At 49.9% G+C, this 27,094-nt stretch overlaps 7 protein-coding genes across 7 annotated transcripts; 4 read left to right on the top strand and 3 right to left on the bottom strand.

Moving 5' to 3' along the window:
• Nucleotides 1-2,718: 2,718 nt before the first annotated feature.
• Nucleotides 2,719-5,350, top strand: FOBCDRAFT_4368 (uncharacterized protein). Its single transcript, XM_031182012.3, has one exon. It carries the CDS (start codon nt 2,851-2,853, stop codon nt 5,086-5,088), a length of 2,238 nt encoding a protein of 745 aa, XP_031042780.2. The 5' UTR covers nt 2,719-2,850; the 3' UTR covers nt 5,089-5,350.
• Nucleotides 5,351-9,783: 4,433 nt separating this feature from the next.
• FOBCDRAFT_195006 (uncharacterized protein) lies at nt 9,784-11,816 on the top strand (the record flags this gene model as incomplete). The annotated part of the gene is made up of 2 exons (XM_031182011.3): nt 9,784-10,320; nt 10,383-11,816. 2 exons carry the CDS (start codon nt 9,784-9,786, stop codon nt 11,814-11,816), a joined length of 1,971 nt encoding a protein of 656 aa, XP_031042779.2.
• A 346-nt stretch (nt 11,817-12,162) lies between these two features.
• Nucleotides 12,163-13,130, bottom strand: FOBCDRAFT_211664 (CTAG/Pcc1 family). The gene is made up of 2 exons (XM_059609332.1): nt 12,720-13,130; nt 12,163-12,594 (listed from the first exon to the last, which is right to left on the bottom strand). Exons 1-2 carry the CDS (start codon nt 12,755-12,757, stop codon nt 12,297-12,299), a joined length of 336 nt encoding a protein of 111 aa, XP_059463846.1. The 5' UTR covers nt 12,758-13,130; the 3' UTR covers nt 12,163-12,296.
• A 1,022-nt stretch (nt 13,131-14,152) lies between these two features.
• On the top strand, nt 14,153-16,514 carry FOBCDRAFT_4348 (protein-tyrosine phosphatase-like protein). The gene is made up of 3 exons (XM_031182009.3): nt 14,153-14,271; nt 14,447-14,770; nt 14,826-16,514. The coding sequence occupies exons 1-3, from the start codon at nt 14,214-14,216 to the stop codon at nt 16,337-16,339; spliced, it is 1,896 nt and encodes a 631-aa protein (XP_031042777.1). The 5' UTR covers nt 14,153-14,213; the 3' UTR covers nt 16,340-16,514.
• Nucleotides 16,515-16,934: 420 nt separating this feature from the next.
• Nucleotides 16,935-19,025, bottom strand: FOBCDRAFT_211661 (prion-inhibition and propagation-domain-containing protein). The gene is made up of 3 exons (XM_059609331.1): nt 18,348-19,025; nt 18,254-18,292; nt 16,935-18,174 (listed from the first exon to the last, which is right to left on the bottom strand). Exons 1-3 carry the CDS (start codon nt 18,841-18,843, stop codon nt 17,030-17,032), a joined length of 1,680 nt encoding a protein of 559 aa, XP_059463845.1. The 5' UTR covers nt 18,844-19,025; the 3' UTR covers nt 16,935-17,029.
• Nucleotides 19,026-19,219: 194 nt separating this feature from the next.
• Nucleotides 19,220-23,360, bottom strand: FOBCDRAFT_255596 (P-loop containing nucleoside triphosphate hydrolase protein; the record flags this gene model as incomplete). Its single annotated transcript, XM_031182005.3, has 2 exons — nt 19,220-23,236; nt 23,304-23,360. 2 exons carry the CDS (start codon nt 23,358-23,360, stop codon nt 19,256-19,258), a joined length of 4,038 nt encoding a protein of 1,345 aa, XP_031042773.2. The 3' UTR covers nt 19,220-19,255.
• A 1,915-nt stretch (nt 23,361-25,275) lies between these two features.
• FOBCDRAFT_195002 (GNAT domain-containing protein) lies at nt 25,276-25,860 on the top strand (the record flags this gene model as incomplete). The annotated part of the gene is made up of 1 exon (XM_031182004.2): nt 25,276-25,860. One exon carries the CDS (start codon nt 25,276-25,278, stop codon nt 25,858-25,860), a length of 585 nt encoding a protein of 194 aa, XP_031042772.1.
• Nucleotides 25,861-27,094: the final 1,234 nt, after the last annotated feature.

Genomic DNA, 27,094 nt, shown 5'->3' with positions numbered 1-27,094 from the left:
CTAAACTTATGGAAAGAGAGTGCATCGATGGAACGTTATTCACCTTCCTAACCGAGGTACTTGGCGTTGCATCACACGATCTTGCGAATATCCGAGAAAGTAGGCCTGCCATTTGCTCCATTGGTTTATTTCATGACTAGGTAAACAATCAATACCTAGGTAGGTAGCGAGGAGGTTAGTAGAAGTTGACCGGTGTTAGCGAGCACAAGACGTGTGTATGTTTTCAATGTCCAAGATACCTAGACAATTGGCTCAATCCAATGACATACAGGTCCATCCCTTGAAGATGAACCAAGATCATAATACGGAGTATCGCCAGGGTATATGCATATTAGAAGAAATCGTCATCTGAAAGGACAATGAGCATTAACAAGTAATTCATGAGGTACTCGCCGATTTGGGTGTTCCAATTCAATCAACATGTTCACACGCGGCTTTTGTCAAGACCATTCTTGCTGAAAATCGTACACGAGAGGAAATACCTATGCAGGTTCATGCGAGCAATTCGAGAAGGGCAGGTGAAAAGAATCCAAGCTCTTATTAGCATCGATAGGGGACCAGGGTCCTCAGGTTGGGTGCGCAATGGCGCGTTTCATATCGAGACTTGTGGGTTTAGCCTAGGACCCCAGTTAGGGGAGGCAAGAAAGCTTAGGACCTTGACCCTAAACGACAAAAATGTTCAGGGAATTTAGCCCAAGCTTAGGGGACTCTTTACTGAGTTTATTTTGACATCCTCTTCTAATGTCTCAAGTTTTCTTGCTCCCCGAGGCCCAGCGAGCACTTACTGCAACAATTGGCGGGATACTAGATCGAAGTGTCGAAGCAGACATGGCCAATTAATGGGAGGGGTTGTCCGAGTTAGAGAGACCCAGGTCAGGCTGGCCATGGACATCATTATCACTGATAATCTCTGACTCTCAACATCAGATACCCAGGTCCACGTAGCCCAACAAGTGTGGTATTGTGTGAGAAAGGAACGAAGCGAAACACAAACGTGTACACAGCCCAAGCACCATTCAACACGAAGTTCAATTCTCGTATTTGCTCATCTCTGCTGGTGACCTATAATGTTCGGCTCGCCGGGTTTGCTACGGGCGCGAATTCTCAAGAGTGTGGTCTAACATTGTACTTACGCAGATAATTGCCTACCCTACCAAAAGTGTGTGAGATATCCATTGCATTACTGCCATGCATGTCTTATGAAAGCCTGCAGGTTCTTATATGAAGATGTGATACCTGAAATACCATGCCAACGACGTTTCTTCCATAATGGCATTGATATTGATGACTCAGTACGGAGTACTTAACGTTTATATAACATCCCGAACCTATAACGTCGTCGCTTGACTGACAAAAGTGACGAACTTGTGAGCTTCTAGTGGTTGCCCCTATTTTAATCTCTTCAAGCCCAGGGTGGATGCACGGGCCGCGCGCCTCTTTTAGAACAGACCTCGTTAGTACCCCTGATTCGAGTGGAGGTGTTATTGCTGCCCTGTAACATTTCACAATGCCCCGACGTCTCTGAAATGGGCATTCCATGCCACCAATGATATGTTGCATTGGCTGTGAGGAGCCCCTGCCACTGGGCGTCAGGAAGCGTTTGGTAAGAGTAGCACCAACCAATAAGAGACCTTAACCCCTGGGCGGGAGGACCAGCCTCTTGTGGAGGGAGCGAGGGACCCACTGTACCTGCAGTTACTGGATTTTGTATGGATCGTCGCTGGCTGCTGAACTCTGTTGGCACTGGCGTCTCACTTCTGGTCTCAACTCCGCCACTGCCCAAGCTCACGATAACAAGAGAATCGCAACAAATCACAACTTGGGATCAGCAATTGCCGAATCATAGACGGACAGCACGCCCTAGAAGTGCGCCGAGCTATCGTCATAATACCACGTTAAGTCCTAGCAAGATTGCTCATGGCTCGTGTGGTACGGTGCGGCGTACTCAGTGGTTGCTTGCAGGACCACGAGCGTCAGACCCCTGCTCATTTGTGTCTGTCAACTCATGTCCATGACATTTTTGCCTGTCTCTAAGACTTCGCCTTGGACAAGGTCACCCCAGTCACGACTCTCCACTACGAGCTCGTGTCATACGTCTCGTCCCCCCAGCGCTGTATTTGCTCTCTTCTCTCTCTTTTCTCCTGGATCATCTGCTTTGCTTTGGTTTTGTCTGCTCTTTTTCCCGCGCTTGTCTCTGCCACACCCATTCCAGGCCTCGCAACACCGTCTGGTACGATAACGTCGAGGTTTACTGCCAATCGTCGGACTCCCTCCTTTTACCTATAGCGCCAAATTGCACGCTTGACTTGCATTCCCGTCGTTTGGCTTGAGAGCGATATCGACCAAGCGTACGACAGACATCTACCCTCCCGAACCGAACACCTCATCTTTCGCCTTCGAATACGACTGCCACTTCGATTTTTGAAGTAGATCACAGCGATTTCCTCTACGTCGGCGTCTTTGTCACTCTCGCACCTGTGGTGTTGAGAACTCAGCCACCTTTCCACTCCTTTCGACACCAACACTTTCTTGCTGCATCCGGCCAGCTCTCCCCAGGCATCGGGTTCATCAGATCGTCGCCACATCCGTTAGCTTCAACTCTGTCTGCTTGCGAATAACTTGATTCATTCCTTACCCGTGACGACTTGTCTTTCAGCGACGTGTGTATTCTCTTGGCCTTCCAAGAATTGAACTTCCTTTCCGACAGTCTTGACCACTGCTGGCTTCTGACTCGGCCTTCGATTCGATTTGCGACGCGAACACCAACTGACGAACTTTCGAACCCGTCATGCCATCGAAATCATATTAATTTGTTCTCAAGATTGTGATTGACTGGGAACCTTTGCCGCGATGAGTTTACCTGAGCCGCCGTCCTCGCTGGACAATGGTTGCTCTGTTGTCCACGACAACACCCTTTATGTTTTTACGCCAACTGCTTTCTTGTCGCTACCGCTTGAGGAGGGTGCAGAATGGAAGAAGTTGAAGATGGGAGAACAAGTTACCGGAGGAGCCTGTGTGGGAACTGATGCAGCGCTATTCATCATCGGAGGTAGTGGTGGTCAAGCTGACTACAATGGTCTGCAAAAATACGTTTTCGCCGACAAGAAGTGGGAGACGCTGCCTATTGATGACACAGCCTTCCGAAATTTACAACACCACGGTGCTGCCTATATCAAGAATACCGACCAGATAGTCGTCTCTGGCGGTAGTCAGGACGGTAGAGAAACACCTTCGGATACCTCACGATACTTCGCTGCCTCAGGACCATATATCCTCCAGAGCGCAGCGGGATCTGCCGCGTCTGTCAATCCCATTCTTCTGGCCTGGTCCGATGCCGAAGTCTGCCTGCTTGGTGGCAGTGACTGGAACACGCAAGTTTTACTCTTCAACGCCGCAACAAGTTGGAGAACAACGGGCATCACGCTGTCCACGCCTGTCGCGGCTTCCAGCAAAGCCATGCTTGTTCAGGGCGACGATGGCTCCAAGAGTCTTTACGTTTTCGATCTCTCAGTCAGTCCCAACAAAGTTCACCGTTATGTTGTTTGGGGTAACAACAATGCACCTGGCCAAAATGCTGCGGATCAAAACGTGAAGCGTGACCTGTCCCTGAATGACTGGCCTGAGTATAACTCGACACTAGCCCCTACGACAGCACGCTCCGATTACTCGATGGCACAGGACTCAAATGGCAGAGTTGTGTTTGTTGGTGGCAACAAAGATGAGCCTCTCGCCTTCTTTGACATGAAGGAGAACTCCTGGCTTGATGCCTCTGGAATTGTAGGTGACGAGTCACAGAAAATTCTCTCGGCGGAATCTACCACTGGAACCAAGACCAGAACCAGCACTACCAAGACATCATCGACTGAATCATCCACAAAAACCAAGTCTGTCAGCAGCGATTTGTCATCGACATTAGTGACGTCGACTACCTCAGCAACAGCCACCGACGATTCATTCTCATCGGTGACCATCTCTGATTCTAGCTCTGCTACCAACAGTGACATCGCGCCGGTTGGCGGTGCCAGTAGTGATGACAAATCTGGCCTTAGTTCCAATGCCATATTGGGTATCACACTAGGCACGATCTTGGGCTTCATTGCTGTGCTCATCGTCATTCTATTGCTCTTGCGCCGCCGTAAGAAGACCCGTCAACCATCGCCTGAGAACACGCAGCCGAGACACGATTTCCCCTCTGATGAGAAGGATCCCATGGGGCTTGGTGGCGGCCCTGTGTCACCCTTCCGCGGCCACCACTCCAACATGTCACAAGAATCATTCTCATCTATGGCGATTCTGATGGGCCGTGCTGGCAAGAACAAGCCCGGTATTTCTCGCAATCTGAGCAACGGCACCAACCGTAGTTCCGTCAGCACTGAACACAAGCAACTTAAATCTACCATTGGTAAACCAGTCCTGCAGGAAATGCAACACCCTGTATTACAAGGACAAGACACCCGCGGAGTGGCTTTTGATCCAACTGTTGCCGAGCCTCGACCTCGGAATGGACCCCTCGAGACACAGGACGGTTTGCGAAGGAGCTCAGGCTGGAACCGATACTGGTCAGGCGGTAGTGCTCTTCAGATCTTAGGATTCGGCTCTTCTAAGAGAAACACTGTCGGCTCTGATAGCGACTCGCACTACTCAGATGCGATCCCGCATCGAAACCCTCGTGTTACGCAAGATTCAGCAACTGTGCCCCCTCTGAACTTCGAATTTCGCCCTGAGATGAACCGAGTCAATTCCGGAAGCCCTGTCGTCGCTGAGTATAATAAGAACATTCCTTTCAGAGACGGTGTCGCTGGCAAAATCGAGCGCCCTATCTCAAAGGCATCCTCTGGCTACTCCAGCGGCATTCCCGAGAGCGTGAACGAGACATGGGACCCTGATCATAAAGACAAACCTTGGGGCACAGACCGAGCGACTAGCAGCATTTATAACCCAAGCTTTTACTTCGGTGCACCTTTGTCTCCACGGGTCCCACCACCTCAGACACCCCCATCTGGAGTAAGCACGCAGCCTCAGCTCGCAATGGCCTCACAGTCATCAGATATGAGCTGGTTGAACCTCGGTGACCGCTCTCGTCAGTAGAGCAGCCGCAGTTTTTTATGAACTGATGACGTCTTTGAGTTCTGCATGCACATTGTGAGCTACTAAGATACCCCCATCGTGCTTGGCACACGTACCCCTTACAAGCGCATAGTCATTTCAGGTTAAACCCATGGCTTTGAGCATACATAATGCTCTATCACTCTCATTCACTATCTACATCTCGGTGCATGCACATATCGGCACACGCACTCAATCACACTCACTACTCCTCTCAGACCTAGTGTCCTTCCGAGAGAAGCTATTTTCTTTTCTTCTTTTTGATAAAGTATCGCATGAACCGGCATCGGCGTGTGTATCCGCCGGCTTAATCTTGCTCGTATTCATTTGTGTCTTTTTCTTGGCGCCGCTTTCATCCTGTACATTCTAGACGTGGACCCGGGATTGGTCGTTATTTCCCGTCCTTTTTGTTTCGATCGTTGTTGTTGTTGTTTCTAATGATACCACCATCTCCTGACGTATGTAATTGGCTAGTGTAGCAAGAAAAGGGGACCTGGAGGGGATGATCAAGATGATGGAGATATTGGATGGGGCCAAAAGAGATGCTGGGTTGAGTTGAGGTTTGATGATGAGGTGAAGGGGACGTGACTGCTGGCCGAGGTTGAGCGGCGGTAGTCAGTTTTGTTATCTCTTGAGTCATATCTGGATGTGAAGGGAAGCTGGAGGAAGCCGGGGCTGTCAAGCCGAAATTCCTCGAAATCAAAATATTTGCACAATCTTCTACATTCTGTACCTTCATACATGTGACCTGTGTGATGTTTCAAACACGACTTGGCTGAAGTATGAACTGGACATCCAGTTAAGTTGTTGAATCTTCTTCGACGGCGAACTCTGGTGTGGCTAGCTAGAGTAAGGGCGCTGTTGTGTGATATAATATAATTCTCCATTTCATTCTCGCGGTCACCGAACACCTCCCCGCCTTGGAGATTGGCTGTCATCAACACCTTTGTCATGTCCAGAACCCGACTGATGGGGAATCCATAGTCATCTCTACTCACCATTACCAGCATCAGAGTTTTCGCAAGCGGCGGGCCGAGCCTTGTCTTTGTTATTATGACCACGTGCTTCATCAAGCAATTGAAGCTTATTAGTGTATCCTGAATGATGTAACTCGATTCAGAACATGGCTTGATGGAAGATTCGAAACGTAGCTCGCGCTTATTCTGGAAGTGCTGCCCCTTGGAAAGAAGCTCATGACACGAAAGTTGGTCACGAATCATTCCTAGGCACTCATACAGCTACCTCTCGAACGAAATCCCAATTGCCATTGCGTATAGGGACTCATCTACGAAGTGCGCAATTGTATAGTTTTCTGCAGCTTGAAGCGGTACGTCTTGAGACGTGTCTCCATGTATTGTTGAGCCTCACCCCCGGGTTCACGTGGGGGCATGTTAAGCGAGGAGCTCGGTGAGTGTTTCTGGTAAGTTGCCTCGCGGTGGGCAAGGGAATAAAGATCTTTGTCTAGTATCATGACATTATGACAAGTGGAATCAAGGGTCTACGAGGTTCGTAGATGAATAGATCTAGATCCGAGGAGTTTTGCTCATCATGAATCGATGAACGGAAGATGTAGACTATGTGTTGTGTTTGAAACAGTTGATGAAATGGCTGAGCAACACCCATAAGTTCTCATGCCTTGCAGTTAGTCTAACAACGGTATGAAAAACATAACGATAATTTCTTTTCTGGCCTTTTCCTACATATGAAGCGCCTGAGACTGCTGGTAGCCTGGTAGTATCTCCTACAGAGTTGCACCAGTTACCCAGTTGTTGGACGAGCCAGAACGTCCCAGGAAAGTGAGAAATCTCCGGAGGCAGTCGCCTGTAGTAACCGTCTTGGTTGTCATTAACTTTTCGTCCAGTGGGCCCTAGAGCCAAGCGAAGGATAATGGCGTTTTCAGGGTCTTGTTGGCATCCTGGTTAGTGATGATCAAGCGGCTCTTTGAGTTTGAGAGATTTTCTCAGCCGCTTAGCTGGTGGCCGTGTTTCTTTGGGATGAGGGTTCAACATGACTGTAGGGACTGGACGATTATGAGCCAAAAACTGCGAAAGGAATCACGTTTGAACCTAGCCTCGGGTGCTAATCCTTCTGCAATGTAATGCAAGGCACAGATGATAAAGCTTTCTGCAGATTTCTCCGTACCTATCCCTCAGGAGGCAAGAAAACCTCTGACGTTGAACCAAGGTGTCAAAAATAACTAATCTAAGCTCCCCTAAATCTATAGGTACTAAATTATACTAGAGTTTACTCAAGTCTTTTTGTTAATTAGGATAGAGGTCCTAAGTTTTCTTGCCTCCCCTTGCTATCCTACGGAAGATGTTGCCGGGGGTGAAGGGTGACCCTGGTCGTCGGAGGAGGGAGGGTAGTCAGATTGGGAGGGAATCATCAGGACTAATGTTGAATGTGGAATATGAATATGAGTGGATGAAGTTCGATGGAGAGGCTCAACAAGCTTCTTTGCATTCGGGGAATGATATTGAAGAAGAGTCGGAGAAGCAAAGGTCCAATGAAACACGAATTAGAGCCGTACAGTCCCGGAGAGAATAACAATGCGAGGAAATATATAGCTATATTCGTTCTCAAAAGTGATGATCAGTAATGCCTGAAGCTACCGACCATACAGGCAAGTCCCTAAAGAAGTTGGCTCTAGGCATTGCAAAAATTCATAGCCACCTCGTGTGAGATGCATTCTACCTAGGTAAGGTACTAAGGTACAAAGGTACATCCTTTGTCCACTGGTCTGTAAGAAGACAGAGCCATGAACACATCGGTCGCCCAAACAGAAGCTCAAACATGTCCAGAAACTCGGGGAAGGATGGACCTGATATGGCCCCCATGCAGCACGGCCAAATTCCAATTCTGGTAGGCGAGCCATAGCCCAGCGATGAGTTTTACAGGGCCTATTACGGAGGAGAGAGTCTGGTCTCTGAAGCTAACCCGAGCAGTTAAACTAAACACTCCCAACCTTACGCATAGACCAGGCGGATATCCACCACTTAGAATTGTCCGCGGGTACCGTGTGTTCCCCCTCAACGAAGGAAAAGATGAAGTTGCGTTGATGTGATCCCTGGGTTAGTAGGTAGGTAGGTAGGTAGGTAATGTAAAAGTCCTGAATTCCTAGTAAAACTTCTAAGACAAGTGTCAGTAGGCCAGATCGTTCTTGGTGTACTCAAGGTACTACACATCCATCCTTGGACATGTATCAAGAAACTTCTTACCACTAGGAAGCTACCGAAGTATCCCGATTTTCTTCCTTGGAGCCTCTAGTGTGAGAGACCACTGCAGAAGGGTCTCGGAACAAGGGACATCCCACGCTGGCGGCAACCACAGGTGTCACAGAGTCTAGTCACATGAATAAGAGCGTGTAAAACTGTAAAATAGAACAGAGGTCAAGATGGAAATCATCATGTGAGGGAAGAAAGACAGTCAGCAATGCAACTTCAACTCAGCTCTAGTCCATTATCCTCGAGCTCAGTAGTTAGTATCTCAGACAGAAAACCCACCCCGTGAGCCATGCTCGTGAAGGTTCTTCTGGCGTCTGGCCCTGGATGACACCAAAGAAATGAACTTCTACACCAACCAGATACGGGCACTGACCCCTGCCATGGAATGACCCTCCCACCATCTCCCTTGACGATATCCTCTAATTGGGGATCCCCAGCTGACAATGTCCTGCAGGAGATGGATGAATGATGGAGGGGACATCCCACTCCCCAAGTACTGGTACTTATTGGATCCCTGCACTTTAACAAGTCGCTCGATGGATTTCCCTGGCGGGATTGACAACTGCTTCCATCATGGTGGCAGACAAGAAAGTGAAACGAAAGCTACAGTTTGGCTCCTCAGGCTCCTCCCCCGCCTGCCCTCCTCCAGTTCACATTAAGCATAGGGCAAGAGAATGGTGACTGGCTATTCTCCACCAAAACGGAGCGTACGAGAACCCCACTCTCACCTACGGGCAATAGGTAAACTCCACTCTGTCGACAAAAAGTCTCTCTACATTCAGCGTCTGAAAAGAAAGCAACTGCCCGTCGCCCGCCCACTTTAGATGAACCTACCTAAGGTAGTTGTGCTAAGGTTGCCACTATACGACCAACCACCTTTGGTTTGGACTCTTCGTTTTAATTGACCAAGAGTTGAATCAGTCCGAGTTAACATCGGCTTGTCTCGTCTTTCGTCCGCGTCCACGCTTGCGTCTTCGTTTTTTGGGTTCCTCTCCCACAGTTCATTGGCATCTACACCTACATCGCCTCCAGAACAGTTGACGGTCTCCCTGGTCCTCTCATCACCTTCCACTGTCTCTCAGGTCAAATCGTCATCGTGGCCTCTGCTTCCAATCTCGGCCCCATCACAACTCTTTTGCGGCATCGCAAGCTTTCTCGTCTCTGCGCCATTGTCAGATATTTCCATTGCATGTATCTCCGCCGATCAGCTGGTTACTCACCGACCAAGTCCGACTGGAACGCATCTTGATACTGCATATCGACTGTTTCTATTCTGTAAATATCTCTCGTCACCTTCGCTTGGTGTCAACTTTCTCCGCTTTTAGTGCTGCTTCAACGACTAGTTCCATCCTGTGCAGCCTTGACTGGCGCAATTCACGACTCGCCTGGCTGATCAGATAAACTCACTTGTAATTGCCTCTATTCGATCAACACCCGCCGCAACCCGGCCATGATGAGTTCGACGGCATGGAATGGGCAGGACCAGACAATGGCCTCGACTGGTGAGGACGACTTTCATCAATTTCTCGACATGAGCAGCATGGGAAGTTTGGGCGATGGCATGCACTTCGACTTCCAATCTTTCCAAGATGGCTCTGCTCAGGGTCTGATGAGCCAAACGCGAGATGCCCCCGACACAATAATGACCGACAGCGACAATCCAGGCCTAATGTCTACACCAAACACGATGCCCATGTCAACATCTACGGTTCAATCAACCATTCCCGCGCACATGATGACGCCCGCAAGCGATCCGATTTCTAATATCGACGCCCAGATTCAATATCTTCAACAACAAAAGTTCCAACAGCAGCAGCGCCAGATGCAAGAGCAGCAGGTGGCTTTCTTCCATAATCACAACCACTCAGTGCCCCCTACACCACAAAGTCTTGAGATGCCCAACAGTGGACAGTTCTATTCACAGGCTGAGCAAATTCCAACATCAGGTGCCTACGACAGAAATTATCACCAGCGCATGAAAGAGCAAGATGTAAGACTCCAGTCCATCACCAACGCCCGCCTCTACATGTCCTGTTGCTAACTTGGTTCTAGATGGCATTCACACCTCTCGTTTCCCCCGCAGTTACCCCTTTGGATCCCAACTTCTCCATGGACAGTGGCTATACTATTCCCAGCGCCTATTTTAGTCCTCTGACTTCACCAGCTCTCCACGCGCAGAACGACCCCTCTACAGTCTACGATCCGCGCCTTACGAACACCAATAATTCACCAATCGATATAGATCTCGACAGATCGGCTGCTCCCGTTACCTCCGTTTTGGACTTGCCCAAGAAGGCTACAAGGAAAAAGACCGCGACCAAGACACGGGCAAAGGCTAGCATTCGAAGTTCTCCCATTGTCAAGCCTCAGCGTCGGAAAACAGGTCCCAGTCCGGCCATCGTTTCACATGTACTCAGTGAGGTTGAAGAGAACAATGGTGCCTTTCTTCCTATGCCTGCGACCTCTACCGAGACCTCGGCAGAGGAGAACTCATCGGTATCCCCTGAGGCCCTCTCGGAGATGCCCCCGCCGCCAATCCCCAATAGGAGATCGACCAGCAAATCGCCATACATCCAAGCGCAGTCGAGCAACCAGCAGACGCCTGTCTCTGGCCCTGTTGATTCACGTCCAGCTCCAGCTACTCCGGCATCGCTCATGAAACTCCCGGCATCCAGGGCAAGCAAGCAGGCAAATGGGCCTCAAGAACCGGTTGTGTCTGAACACATTGAATCGCTTGAGTTGCCCGAGTCGGTATCTGGCAAGACCATGACCCCGGTCATCTCGCGCTCTTCTGTGCAGTCTCCTTCTGTAGAACCTATATCTCGACGAGGATCGAGCTTTCAGCCATTGCCATCACCAGTATTCCCCAAGGCTTCGGGACCTGCATCAGCAAGTGCGAGCCCCCAATTGGCTCCCGGTTCGGCAGGCCCATCCGCACGGAAAACTCCTCAGCTCGCGCCTCGGTCGAACAGGAAAAGGTCAACAGGTTCAGTACATGTTTCGCCTGCGCTGTTGCCTAGAATATCCCCTAGCATCAAGCCTCTTCTACCCGGCACACCGGGTATGACACCAGCGGAGAGTGCTGCGTCGCAATTGCTCATGTCGAAATCCAACTACCAAAATATCCTCGAGGGCAACAAGGTGCCAGGAATTTCATATCCGAGCGAACTTTCAACAAATCTCACATCAAAGCGAACGTCGCACAAAATTGCAGAGCAGGGGCGCCGTAACCGAATTAACTCGGCCTTACAGGTCATGGCTGGATTATTGCCTGGTGGAGACAAGACGAATCTTGCGGATGAAGGTGACAAGAAGGATGGGAAGCAAGCGAACGCGCAAAACAGCAAGGCCAGTGTTGTCGAAAACGCCATTGTGCACATGAAGAGCCTCGAGAAAGAAAACGGCGATCTGAAGAAAGAGGTCGAGGAACTTAAAAGACGACTGGAAGGGCTGCAAGGGTCAACAGACGATAAAGAAAAGGCATGACAAAGAGGATCTGGGTGCATCTAGCTCACTACATGATATACACAGGCGCTGAACAGGCGGGAACTTCCCTGGTACATAATTGGATAGGTCTGGTACGTGATGGGGTCAACTCTCTTCGTAATATCCTCAAGGGCGGCAGCGATTTTTGTTTCGGCGTTTTGCTTGGGGCGTTGAACAGGGCGGGATACTAGACGGGTGCCTCTGGGCCTAGATGGGCTTGTTGTAGAGTGTATTTGTTGAAATCGCTAGAAGAGGCAATGGATAACCTAGGAAACGAGGGATTGACGGCCTCACAAGAGTTGTGGAGCATGGAAATACCAGAACTAAATAATAAAGGTCACGTTAACAAGCACAGTGAAGCGAGACATGGGTCCAAGCTCTGAGATGTCGAGGAGTGACATGAATTAAAGGATGAATGTGGTGAAGTAGTTTGGCTAGGGGTCTAGAGCATTGTTTATTGTTATGTGATATGGATGGCTGTTATTGTTGATGATCAAGAACGTCAGTATCTAACTGCTCCATAACCTCCACCACGAGTTTCAAGCTCTCCATGAAGCCGTTGACAGCGACTCGGAGCATTCGATTGGTTGTGGCCCTGTACTGAACCTCAAGAAGCCGGACATCTGCATCGCCGCCAGACGGAGAACCCTGCGTTGACGTCGGCGCTGGGACAACGGTGAGCTGTCGCCTGACGAGTGGGGAGAGTTCAGGGTCCACCTGAATGGCCTTGAGGGCGGTTGTGGCCAGTCGAGCGGTGGGAAAGGGGACGTTGAGGACACTGAGAACCAGGGTAGGGGTCAGCAAAGAGAACGAGAATAACAACAATAACAACAACAGCCAGCCTTGGCCTTAGTAGCCTCAGACTTGGGGTCGTCATCGTCACAGGACAGGGGGGTGGCTTGCATCGAGCAGGGAAATTCGGGATCGGGAATGGCGGTCATGGTTGTGACTGTGGCGGAAGTGGTCACTGCTTTGGTAGCGACGCTCTAATCTCTCTTGCTTGTTGTGATCGATCTATTCGTTTCCCGATGCTTAAATATTCTGGTTGTGCGGTAGTTTTATAATGACGATGCTAGCATTGGCCTTTGCCGTGACAAGGAATGGAGACCTAAGCCCGAAATCGAAAGGACAGGAACGTCAACCCCTGGGAATTTTTGCGTTTTGATTCGATAGTGAAGAGGGCCTCTTTTGAGATAGTTGAGTTAGAAGTGAGTATAAGTGATAGGATATGTATTTGAATGTGAGTGAGGTGAGTTGTGTGCGACTCTGATCTTGAAAAAGATTGGAGGTTTCTGATAGATGCGTGGGGATGAGATTGATTGGCCGTGGGGGAATCTATTACAGGAACCGGGCGGTAAATTCTAGACCATTGACGTTGTAGATTTGTGACACAGCCACAGAAAAAGCCACAGCCGGGGACGGTTCAATCATAACAATAACTACCATAGTAGAATCTAATCACTTGGATACCCTTGGAATCTGTTGCATTTGCTCCATTTAGGAAACAAGCCTTGCAGTTTTAATTGCAGATACTCCTGATGTAACACTAGTTCCTTAAATTCCCTAAGATGTAAGCGTTTATGCTGAGCTATAGCCGTGTAGTTTGATATCATAACAAAGTCTATCAAAACAGAATTGATTATTTAGGGTACTTAGGACATCAAATAGAGGCAGTTGGGGAAACAAAGATACCTACCTTATGTCAGAACGGCTTTTATTACCGCGAGTAGAAGTCGCGTGAGGAACAACTGGAAGTGCTGGGTGTTTAATACCACCAAGACCAACGTCGCATGGGACTTACAGCTGGAGCTGGGCTGGAGCTGGAGCGGAGTGGTATGTTGTGGTCCAGGGCCCGGGCCAAGTTAAAAAGTCACTGTTGCTATGGCAATAGCACCAAGGAGCAACCTGTTTCGGGCAGGGGCCAAAAAACAACGACAATCGCCCATACAAAAGAATCGTTAGCCCAGTGTCCAATCTTACATCAACATCGTCAACCAAGAACTTCAATTCTTTTCCCTTCCCCAGCTTTGCCTTCTGGCTTTTGGTGCTTTCTCTTGTCCGCGCTGGAGCTGGACTTGAAGACCCCCCTTCTTTAACCTGTTAACGCCAGCCTACCTCACCTACCTTACCTATTTAGCTCACTCAACGCTGCAGCTTCCCGTTGAACTGTCAAAGGCAATTCATCCCCGGTCACCGCCTGCTCTGTTCATTTGTCGCTCGTCACATTGAGACATCGCCGCTGCTTCAATTCATTGACTGTGTATATCTTGCTATAATCTGATATCTTTCGACTGCATTCGAAAGCCCCTGCCCTTTTTTTGTTCAACAACAGCCTCTGGACGGTCCCACCGCCAGCCTCCTTGAAGCGCAAGTCAATATCAACAACATAACAACAACATGGCTCCTTCTACCAGGCAATCGCAAAACATGGCGCAGATAGTCGAGTACATACCAGGTAAATCTTTACTCTCTACAACACATCATTCATACGATGGCCGCTTGGCTTTTCAGGGCCATGTCGCATTGTTATCCTTTTCAGTTTTCGCCGCTGCTCAAGGCTCCACCTTGCTTCATCGACATCAATGTTCACAACATGCTTCTGCCAACATCGTGGCTAAACTATATTTCAGACCGGCTTTACCTTGCCTCCTACATCCAGCCTCCCACACCAGACACCCCGTTCCCTTACCCCGAGGAGCCCCAGCCAGCTTCTCCCAAGAAGCGAAGCCAACGAGCTGCTGCGGGTGCGACCCCGCTCGCCGCCAAGTCGAACCGACCGCAGCCATGCTATTTTACCGTCGACGATACTCTTCTGTACAACGCTTTCCACCATGATTTTGGCCCTCTGCACATCGGCCACCTCTACCGATTCGCCATCCAATTCCATGATATCCTAGGCGCAAAGCAAAACAAGGACCGCCCTATTGTTTTCTGGAGCGCTGCTGACCCTAGAAGTGAGCCTTTCCGTGTAATCTGTACGAAGCGCAAGGAAACTAACATCAAGTCAAGGTCGCGCGAACGCCGCTTGTATGCTCGCATGCTACATGGTCCTCATACAGAACTGGCCTCCCCATCTGGCCCTTGCCCCGATTGCGCAGGTCGATCCTCCTCTGATGCCATTCCGAGACGCGGGTTACAGTCAAGCCGATTATGGCATTAGCGTTCAAGATGTTGTCTATGGTGTGTGGAAGGCCAAGGAAGAAAAGTGCTGCGATCTAGACAACTTCGATCTAGACGAATACGAGCGTTTCGAGAGAGTCGAACATGGTGATTTCAACTGGATCACTCCCCATTTCCTGGCATTTGCTTCTCCCCAGCACGCGCCGGTCCAGAAAATCACAGAGGGATCCGATCTGTACCCATTGCTTCCACGGACGCTAGCCGCCGTGGATGCCCATCCCAAGTTGCCAAAGCCCTTCAAGAATGTGCTGAAGCACTTTTCCGAGAAGAACATTGGCCTGGTGGTCCGACTTAACTCTCAACTCTACTCCCCCTCGTACTTTGAGGCGCTGGGTATTCAGCACCTGGACATGATCTTTGACGACGGCACATGCCCCTCGCTCTCGACTGTCCGCAAGTTCATCAGACTCGCTCACGAGACCATCACTGTCCGTAAGCAGGGAATTGCTGTTCATTGCAAGGCTGGCCTCGGCCGCACAGGTTGTTTGATTGGTGCCTATCTCATTTACCGACACGGTTTCACCGCCAATGAAGTTATCTCATTCATGCGCTTCATGCGACCTGGCATGGTTGTTGGCCCTCAACAGCACTGGCTCCATTTGAACCAGGGCACATTCCGCGAATGGTGGGTTGAAGAGAGAATTGAGCGCAGACTCAGGAGGGAGATGGCTGCTGCCAACCCTATTCCCAGCACCCCCATTCGTGCCATGCAAAAGACAACACTTCGAAACGGCCAGGCTTCGACACCCCCCAACCGAAGCCCCTCAAACCGTACTCCGCTGAGTGAAGTCGACCACGACCGCAATAATATTGGGGTCCAGGAAGACTATTTACCAGCTCCTACCCCGGGCCAACCGCGAAAGACTGCCAGGGATCGTCATCACCCTTACCAGCGCTCAACTTCCAACGGGCTCGCTGTTGAAGAGCAGCGCACTATTGAGCAAGAAGCTGAGTACATTGCGACGCACAGCCAGGCTCACGGCGGAGAGTCTGACGAGGAGTTGCATTTGCGCATGCGCCGTCATCGTAAGGCGACCTCCCAATCACCTGCTCGCAGTGAAAAGACACGCTCGGTTAGCCAGACGACAGCTATCTACACGATTGACAACGATGCATCACACGACGCTGAGAACATTGGCTCTGTGCGGACCAAGCACGTCGAACGAGTTGCTAGTACCCCTGGCGTTCTGACAAAGGTTCGCGGCAGCAAGCGCCAGGGAGAGTCTCCCCTTCGGGCAAAGGAGTCTGCTGGCATTCGAAAGACCAGCGGCAGAGTAGGCAGCGCCAATCATGGAGCGTCAGTGACGGCAGCTTCGACGGCCCGTAAAGTTTCTGGAGCTTAGAAAGCACCAGCACAGCGAGTCCAGCCGCTTCAGCGTTCTAACGCGAAGCGTAACAGACACTTGTACGATTCCACGTCACGATCATGATTCACGTACGTCACGGGCAATGTTAACGTCTCTCATGCATTGGCGTTTCTGGCTCAGAAGAGGATGACGAGCGGTTTATGTTTGAATGTTAATGATTCTTCTCCCATGCATGATTGCTTACCGAGAAGTGTTTGGCTTTCAGTTAATGTCATTTGAAACTTGCAAGATAATTCAGTTTCTGCTGCATACAAGGATCATTACGGCTACGACTTCGATGGAGTTTGTCGTGGTCAAGGAGGAGGGCAACTAGAGAGACGTGAATAATGCATACTATCTCGGATGAGGGCAAGACTGAAGGCATACCGGAGTTCCAATTTGCGATGGCGTACAGGCAGGCAAGGTTGAAATTATTATTGTGGACTTATTTGGTTTGGCATTGCACTGGGTTTTGTTGTTTCTTGATGATAGTCAAAGAAGGGGCAATGAAGAAGAGACGGTAGCGGGTTTTTACGACGGTTATATAAGTTTCCAAGAGCTGAAATACATACATCTCTTACACTGTTCATTCTTTGTGGATTTCTGTCTGGTGACCGATGGTCTAAGCTGGCCCATATTGATAATCTATCTATATTGCTTCGTATCCAGTTCATATGAAGTTCACTGTCAGGTCCGGATGGCTTCGAGAGCAGTGACAACATCTTCTATTACCTTGCCAGCCTCAGCACTTGTCATCTCTTCACTCACAGCCAAACACTTGTCCACAACATCGCGATATCGACTACCGACCTTGCTACCCAGACCGGGAACGAGAGCCGCACGCAGGACCTTGTCGCGCCATCGACCCGTGGAGTAGTGTGGTTTATGGTATGTTTGGAGAACCTTCCAGAGACCTATTTCGAGTAGCACCAAACCCAGACTATAGATATCCATGGGCTTGCAGTGAGGAAAGCCTCGCAAGGAAGCTGGGTGTCGGTGTAGCGTAAGGATAGAAGGATTACGGGGCGCGACAGAGAGCGCGGTATCAAGGTCTGGTCTTGAAGCATCGAAACCCGTCAGATAAGGGCACTGTATATCTGGCACAAGTGCCCCAGCAGCAGTGGACGAGTGAGCCGATGCTGAGAAGGCTGAAGGGAAGAAGAGAATGTTTGAGCTGCAAAGGCTTTTATGAAGCCAGTCAAGTGAGTGCAGAGACCATAAGGCGACGGCGAGCGTATGTGCCAAACGGACTCGATCATCGAGGTTAGGAGTCTTGAGGTCCGAGCTGGCGATGAGTTCATGGAGCGTCGAGAAAGACGGCGAGGGCGCTTTGTATACGAGCCCGTATCTGCACCGTGAAGTATCGTCAACGTAGCCTACGCAGTCGATGCTATGAAGGTCAGGATGGCAATCGGAAGCGGAGTGCATCATGCGAGCAAGATCGTCAAGACGACGCACATGAGCTACACGCTCATCTACATCATCGCGATCATAGTCAACCCACTCAATCACAACATCACCCGCGCTCTCATGCCGCCCTGTACTTCTCCCGCCATCACCACCATCCCCACTGAGATCAAGCGCAGCACGGGGAACCTTGAGAGCGAACGTCGGTTTGAATGAGGCCTGGGGCTTGGCGTCTAGGTTGATTCGGAGCTTCTTGAGGTTGGCCGAAGTGGTGAGCTTGGGGTAGACACCGTCTGAGGCTATTTCAAGGAGAGTAAGTTGAGTAACGTCACGCTGTGCAGACTCGAGGAGCTGATTTGTCCAAGCCCGTTGAAACGATGGGAGATGGGAGGTTGGAAAAAGGCGTTCGAGGCCATCGTTGAAGTCTAGAGTCGAGGTTTTAGCTTTTTTTTCTTCTTTTTCTTCTTTTTTTTCTGAACTGTTGATTCAGGAGGGGACATATACCTCGCAAGTCCCTTAGCAGGTTTATGAACTTGTCTTTATCTACGAGCGATCAGTTCTGTTTTGATGGATATGACAGATGGACTCGAGGACTCACCTGCTATAACCCATCTTGCTCTTAAACCCATCTCCTTCCCCCAATTCCTTTCACTTGTTACCCTTGAAGCACCATTCAAGTCGCGACTCTCATCATCTTTTGACCTCTTTCTTGAAGGCGAAGGCGACTTCCTTGGCTTCGATCCAGTGACTTCCAAGCTGGCTCTCCCCTCATCAACTAGCCCGTATCTGTTCTTCAGTTTCTTGAAGTCTGTGACTGCGCTATGCAACTCCTCGAGGATTTGAAGTGCCAAACTCCTCAGCTGGGGATTCCTTGTGCTCTCAAGATGAGCTTCAAGTCTTCCCTCCGCAACGCCCCAATCCCGGCCCCAGACGACCAGGCGCATCTCCTCAATGCGTACTTTACATAGAAGTCTCTGGCTATCTGTGTCAAGGTTAGCTGCTGCGGTGAAGAGGCTGTAGGCTCTAACGCAGCCGTCGAAGAGTTGGCCGAGAACGCCTACTACCGCGAGGGCAGTTCCCACGGCTTCAGCCATTGGGTTAGAGTGTGGGGTCGAGATAGGAAGCGACGGGATGAGGCTTGTGAGACGTTAAAGGCTTTGACATGAGGTGATTAATTATAAGCATATACTGATAATGATATGTAATTTGTGAGCTCCAGGCACATGCCAGCTAGAGTTGGATTAGGTAGATTAGGGATTGGCGCTTAATCAGCCCTAGAATCTAAGGCCATCAGAGGCCTATCGCGATTCGAACGGCAAACGTCCAATCGTCGCATACATGTTTCGAGTTGATGTGGATTCAACCATGACGATACGCTGCTTGGGAGTTACACACTTGCAACTAAACCTATCAATAAAAAAATTATTCTGATGAAGTACATACACAAATTATAACATCTAATTTATACATGCTAAGTCACATTATGTCTTTTCATCGACTGACCCTTCATTGCAACATCTGCTGCATGGCATTCAGTCTGTAGCTTTCCCTCCGCTCCATTAGTTGAGAATGCCGCCCACTGTCAATAATTTGTCCATTTTCAACGATGAAAATGATGTCGGCTTTCTGCACAGTATGCAGTCGATGAGTGATAGCCAATACCGTCGTGCCCCTTGATGCTCTCTCGAGACCCTCTTGAAGAGCTGCTTCGCTGGCGGCGTCAAGCGCGCTGGTACTCTCATCTAGGAGCAGTAGCCGGGGACGACGAACAAGAGCACGGGCGATTGCGAGGCGCTGTCTTTGACCGCCTGATAGACGAGAAGCCGAGGGGCCGCATTCAGTATCGTAGCCATCAGGAAGGGCCGCAATAACATCATGTATATTCGCTAAACGGCAAGCTTCCTTAATTTCATCATCTGTGGCTTCATGACCGGGAGGTGCTCCCAAGCCAACATTGAAACGTACACTACCATCAAAGAGGGCAGGATCTTGAGGGACTAGAGCAATTGTATCTCGAAATGACGCTGGAAGCTTGCTGATGTCATTATCATCGATGAGCACGCTGCCAGATGTGGGCTCGTATAGACGCTGAACCAGGTTCATGATGGTCGATTTGCCCGCTCCTGAAGGACCAACAAGACCACAAAACTGGTTAGGCGAGAGCGTGAAGGAGACATTGTCGAGTATAGTGGCATCAGGTCGGCTAGGATAAGCAAAGGAAACGCCCTTGAACGTCACCTTTGCACCTCCACGACTATGGTTATCCGCTGGGCTGAGAGACTTTTCTCCACCGGATGCTTCAATATCCCTCCCAGTCTTAGAAGGATCCTGTCCAGGTTTTCCTGCGTGTGTGCTACTTCCCATGTTGACCACCGTCATGACGCGGGACAGGGCCAGGCGAGCACGAGAGAATTCCGGAGCAAGTGAGAACATGCCGCTCCAAAGCTGGGCACTCGTCAACATGGCGACCAATATAATAAGGAAGTCCTTCTGAGTATACTCTCCCTTCATGATGAGCTGTGAGCCCCACCAATACGCGAGAGCGTTGATAAAGGTACCGGTTGTGTATGAAATGGCCAGCCAGATGTTAGTTGTGACTGAGGCGCGCACAACCTGCTCCCTTGGAGGCTTCAATAATCGGGCGAAACCTTCCATGTACTCATTCTCAAGGGACAGGACTGCCACTGTACGGATGGACTGGATAGCCTCAGTTGCAAGTGCGGTGGCAGTAGAGAAGGCCTCGCGGTGTCGCTCTTCATAACGCGCCAGCATGCGCAGCTGCATGAAGCCTGAGCCAAGCAATATGGGAAGCGTCACAAGACACACCAAGGCAATCTTCCAAGCAAAGATATGGGAGATAATGACCGCGATGAGAACATTGATGAGGATAGCAAACACGGTACCGAAAGTTGAACCACTGAAGGCACCTACAGACATGCTATCTTTGGTAATGATGCCAAGAAGGCTGGTCGGCGTTCGTCCTTCAGACTGATGCCAGTGGATGCCCTGCTCCAGCAAGGATCGGAACGACAGAACCCGCAGGTTGTAGAGAAGCCTTTCAGCGACAATGCCGAAGCCCAGCCAAGCAAGAAAGTTAGCTATAAGCTCCACGCCTGCGAGCATGAAGAACAAGCCTGCGAACATGTTGCCCATGGATCTTATGTGGTCAAGGGTATTTGCGCAAGGGTTGAGCGCTCCAACAGTGAAGCCAAATATGATACCGGAACCAGAAAAGGTAGCCCCAACGAAGACAGCAGCGATCATGGCGAGGGTGAACCAGCCCAGAGATGGTCGAATCAACCAGACAAGACCCTTGATGACAGAGCTGAAAGGTTTCACATCGTCCAGCTCATGATCATCTGATGCTATTTCATCTTTTTTCTTGGTCTCTTCCTTCTCCCGGCCCAGTATCTGGGAATCTAGTGACTGTTTCGCCCCAGAAACCTCGGTCTTTTCGTTCGGCTGCGTATCATTTCGGAGAGTTGAAGCGCCGATGGACTCGCCGTCCACAGATCCTGTGTCACTCTTATTGCCGACTGTCTGCAGTTTTGCCATGTGCGCAAATTCGCCATCCTCTTTGGCCATAAGATCATCATAAGTTCCTTGCTCAACGACTCGGCCAGCCTTCATGACGACAATATTGTCGGCGTTACGTATAGTGGATAAACGATGCGCAATAGAGATGATGGTTCTTTTCTCAGCAGCAGCCCTCTCGACAGCGAGCTGGATTCTCTTCTCACTGGCAGAATCGAGAGCTGCTGTTGCTTCGTCCAGGACAAGGATTTCAGGATCACGGATCAAAGCCCGAGCAAGTGCAATGCGTTGTCTCTGACCACCACTCACAAGCGACCCCTTGGGGCCAGCAGTCGTACCATAGCCTAATTCAAGACGTTCAATGAAGCTGGCCGCATCGGCTTGCTCAGTGGCGTGACGGATCAAATTGGCAATTTCGACGAACTCGGGTCCGAGAGATGCAGCTGAATCTAGTGCGCCCTTGCCCTTGGCAGCCATCTTCGCAAGCTCGGGGCCCTTGAGCAATGGTTTGAGGTGTTGGTGGGACTCCTTTGGAGAGTTCACCAGACCTAGTGCGATATTTTCAAGAATGGACCTGTCGAGAAGCGAGGGTTCTTGCTGAACGAAGCTAATAAAACTTCGGAGAGACTTGACGTTGAGTTCTCGCAAGTCGTGTCCTTCCAGTTCGACCGTGCCCTTGGTGGGATCATGCAGACGTGCTATCAGTGATGCGATAGTACTTTTGCCGCTCCCTGAAAGCCCAACAATCGCCGTATATTTTCCCGCAGGGAAGTCAAGGTTGACGTTCTCAAGGACAGGCTGGCCTCGCCGAGAGGCATACTCGAATGACACATCGCGGAACGTCAGGGTCTTTGCCGCACTTGGAGGAAGTACAACCCCCTCTCGTGAAGTGCCGTCGATGGATGAAGGAGCATCAATATCTTCCTTGAGCCGCTGGAATGCACCCACGGCTGCTCCCAAAAATGGAAGAGTAGGCGCCATTCCGCCCAGCATGACGCAAGCGTCTACGAGAAGATAGACAATGGCATAAATCTCACCAACAGTCGTGCTCCCGTCGTTGCGTGCCACAGATTCAACGATCTTTTTACTGCCTTGCCAGAAAGCTAGGGCATTGCCGGAGTAAGCGATGAAGTACAGCAAACCGGTCTGGATAGCGGCAATGGAAGATTTAGCTATAGCGTACTTGCGAGAGCGGGCCATGTGCTCTGCAAACTTCTCTTCAAGACGGGGAGCGGCACCGAAAGCTTGAACGACTGCAACGTGCGACAGAGCCTCGGAAGCAATGGACGAGGCTGCAGCGGATGCTTCCGTTTGTTTGACCACAAACTTGCCCAGGTATCTTCCTCCTAGTATTCCGGAAAGAAGAAAGGCAGGGAGCATACAAATGAGGATACCGGCGAGTCTTGGCTGTTTTGTGAAGGCAATAATAAAGACAGTGACGAAGAAGCTCATGGTTGTGATGATGTTGCCAACCTTCTCTGATGTACCGGCCTGTACAGCTGTGATATCGCCTTGGAGTCGGCTTGAGACTTGCCCAGATGCTCCACGAGTGTCGAAGAATTCTGGAGGCTGGCGCAGAAGTGCGGATACATAGCGAGTCCGTAACCGCTGAGCAAGACGCTGGCTGATGATGTTCCAACAGGTCAGATGGCCATAGATCAGGACAAGTGCAATAGCGCCAATCCAAGCTGTCTTTATGACCTTGTCGTTGATAGCATTCTCATAGTCAAGAGGATCAGATGCTGCATCGCTCGCTCCGGAGCCACTACCACCGGCGGCGCAAGTGGCTCCGTTGAAGTTATCGATGAGCTGGCCGAATAGGACGCCCATAAGAGGGAAGGGAACACCAGCTCCAACGGCGCAGAGAGTACCCAACGCGATGAGGAAGTAATCGACCCATGTTGGACCCGCAGCGAACAAGAGTTCGAGGTAGATGAAACAGGTTTTGAGAGACTGACAAGCGTATCAGTATCGTTTGCTTACAGCATTCATCTGGGGCCTGGAGATGGTGTTGACCTACCGAGAGAAAGCTTCTTTTCGGCTTCTCTGTGCCCGACTGATCAAGTGTGACGGCCATGGCTGTCGCTGTCGATCGAGGGGTAAAGCGAAGGTTTCTTAGAAGCACATCCAATGACTGACTGCCGGTTGAGTAACGAGACTGTCACCAACAGAGCCGTCGAAAATTCAACGATGTCTTAGTAACCCACGAAAAGGCTCTCGCGTCGTTCAAAGGAAGTACAATTGCTTGACAGAAGAGGACAGAGCAATCTCGGCAATCAATGCGACACGTCAGTAGTCGTTCAGAAAGCCGATTCAGGAGCCCTGAGCCAAGAAGACCCTGTCATGCAAGTATCATTTACTATGAGTATGAAAGTGTGGTCGGTCTGGGCATCTAACCATGCGCTGATGGATACAATGGCCCTGCATTGCACTCTGCGCTTTGGCACAGTCCATGATGACATGGACTTGATGGGTCTCTCAGAAGAGGTAGGATCATCGTAGGGAGCCGAGAGTGAGGATTTCGACCAACATTTTGCTCAGCAGCCTCAGCTCAGAGAACCCTTGTACTAGATGGTGGAGTCGATGCGAGGGTATATTGGCGACAGGTAAAACGTTTATCCTCCAAGAACTCTATTGTATCTGGTCAACGTACGCGTGTACACATGCGGCCAGGGTTGAGGATCAGATAAACCAGGATGATTAGGTAGTATTAGTCTAGTGAGTCGGAGAAGAGTGTGGGATACGCCAATTGTGTTGGCGGACTAAAAATGAGCCAGCAACACCAAGAAACCCTGGGCCAAAGAGAATGTGATGGTGATCAGATAAGATGGTGTGATTGATATGATAAGATGCAATGTGACATGGCGCCAAGGCCGAAACGACAAGAAGTGGAGTAAACCGCCGAGCATCGGAAGCGATCGTCACCTGTTTTTACCGTATTTGCGACCCAATGCATCGTCTTGGCTGCCGGGGGGAGGGCAGCTCTAAGCAACTTTTTGCTCGAGAAAGATCATTTTGAGACGGTTCAGAAACAGTTGAGAAGAGAGCTGGATGGAATTAAATGATCCATTTGTCATGACAAGGATGACGAACTTAGCGTGAGCAATCCTTGATTAAGCCGCAGGCGTGGGGAAATGGTGGAGAGGCGTCGGGATGACTGCCTCCTATCGGAGTAAAGGAACCGCTGTTTGGCCACTAAATTGCCTAGCTGGAGGTCAATGTTCCGAGAGGCGTTTTTATGCTTATTTCATCGTCAATTCAATTCAGCGGGAACGGAGATTGAGTGTGGTCAGAAGATGCTGGTGTCGACAAATAGCTTGACTTCTCCCGGTGGATTTGTTCTCTGACTCAGGCAGGTATCGGGAAGTGGGAGGAATGCACATGGTCCAAAAAAGAACTCATCTGTGGGCCGATCTTGGGTAGTAGATCCTTCACATGAATTGCTTCATCGGGTTTGATACCTGATTTAGAATCAAGAAACAAGCATGCATGATTGGGCAAACGATTAGAGTTGCATTTAGGTATGAGAAAAGTGGGAAGGTTAATACTATGCTTAAATCACCCACTTATCAGATCCATTGGATTTCACAAGATCTTGGCGGCTCACCCACCAGAGAGCATAACCCACGCTTGCTGTCTACGGCAGTTGATCTGACACTCTGGATAGTGCTGTGCGTGCTGAGCTCTGCCACTCTACACAGAGGAGAACATCCAGGAACCTCCTCTCTGCACAGAGCCAATACCTGCCAAGATGCTGATCTTGTCAAGTTTCAGAAGGCAGCATCTTAGCAAGATCACAGCCCTGCTCTTGAATCTATTGGTGTTACATATATAAGAGGGGACGAGGCACGATGGTGTTTGAGAAAAGGTCTTGTCTGTAGATATCTAGATCAGCCCTCGTTCTATGCAACTCGTTGGAGAGAAGAATCACTTGTGCCATCTTACACATCAGCTTCTTACCTAAAACCGCCACCAATATCACGACCAACACAATGAGCCAAGCAACCCTTCGCACCAGTCGTCTCGAACTACGGCCTCTCGGGCACGAGCACGGAGATCATATTTATCAGCTCGACTCGAATCCGGAAGTCATGAAGTACATCGGATACGGCAAGCCACTCACTGCCGATGAGTCGGCGATTGTGCACAAACTGCTCCTCGAGACAGCATCATTTGGGTCTGGCCTTGGATGCTGGGCTGGATTTGCTGGGGACGATTTTGTGGGCTGGTGGGTGCTCGCGCCCAGTCAAAGCAACGACGATCCGCCTCAGGTGAACAAGAAGCGAGTCGAGTTCGGCCTAAGGATCCTTCCCAAGTTTTGGGGTCAGGGGTTCGCCAAAGAGGGTTCTCGAGCGCTGGTCAAGCATGGTCTCGAGGACCTTGGCGTGGAAGAGGTCTTTGGTGAAACCATGGCCGTGAACCAAGGGTCCCGAGCTATCATGGCAAAAATTGGACTCAAGCATGTTCGAACGTTCCACAACAAGTACGACAATCCTCCTCCGGGAATCGAGGAGGGTGAGGTGGAATATCGAGTCACGAGGGATGAATGGTCATCACAACAAGCATGTGCTGCGTAGTCGATGGTGTTGTAGTAGCGTTAGACATCATCTCCAATAACTGCTTGAGCGTTTTCTGATTTTAAATCTTGTTTATTTATATGCATTGTGACATGAATTTCAAAATAACGGCAGCCTTGTGTCTTGATAAGTGTTGGTGAAATTCCTTTTCACTCCTCACTTGAGGGATTAGACCAACACAAAAAATAAAATAAAAAAAAAGACCTGGAAGAACAGAAGGGGTGTTGCTTTGGCTCTGATCCACCCATCTTCTGGAGTTTCTTTGGCTTCCTGCATCAGGTGGTGGCAACAACTCCATCTAATGCCGGAGGTGAGGATGATAATGGAACATGTGGGCTATATCGCGCATCGTTCTTGGTCTTGGCCACGCGGCCCGTCTAAAAAGGAACATTCGGCAAACTCCGCTTCGTGGAATGGAACAAAAGCTGCTCTGTACAAGGGATTGATCTAAGAACAGTCTTGGATTATCGCTCGGTTGAACTATGGCTTGGCACCGTAGGTCCCTGGTAAACCGGTGAACCGAGAGCCAGCGTGTACTTACTAGTATCAGTCATTCGGGATTAATCGCTTGAGTGAGGAAAATCAAGACCGAAAGTATACTAGCCAGGTTTCATTCCGTGGGGGGGCCATTCAACTCTTGTTATTGGGCCTGGTCATATAATATGCACGAGATGGTATTCATGCAAGGCTGCTCACAGACACCCTATTAGTTTCTGGCGAGGTAGCCTACCGGCCCTTGTAAACAACATCGTCTTGTCTGGAGATAGGAAATTGATCCATAAGCTACCTACAAGGCACAAAATAGCACGACGAACCTGAACTGTACGTTGATTATTGTATTCCCGAGTCGATAGGTATCCACAAAGCGTAGGGATTTTCCATGCGGCCCTTGCTAGTTGCAGTGGGCTCAGACGATCCCAAGCTTATGCCAAGCCACTTGATGCGACCAGGGTCCATGGGCAGCTTTTTTCGGCATCGTAAATTATTCAGTTTCCCATCATTTTTAGGTCTAGCATTATGTTATTGGTCCGTTCAGTTATTTAGCGTTGTGGTGCTGTTGGCTCTTGTTCGGTATGTCGAGTTATTTCCAAGACTGCCATGCCACTAACCACGACACTCCCTTTGCCCCCTTGAAAGGATGAAGCTGTTGACGATTGGATCTTATCCATCAATCAGATTAGATAAAAATTTTCACATGATCCATGTTCCGATCTCGGGTCAGTTCCCCCACTCG

This window comes from Fusarium oxysporum, chromosome I (genome assembly GCF_013085055.1).
Source record: "Fusarium oxysporum Fo47 chromosome I, complete sequence".
In the NCBI taxonomy this organism is placed as follows: Eukaryota; Fungi; Ascomycota; class Sordariomycetes; order Hypocreales; family Nectriaceae; genus Fusarium; species Fusarium oxysporum.
This window is presented reverse-complemented; position numbering and strand designations above follow the sequence as displayed.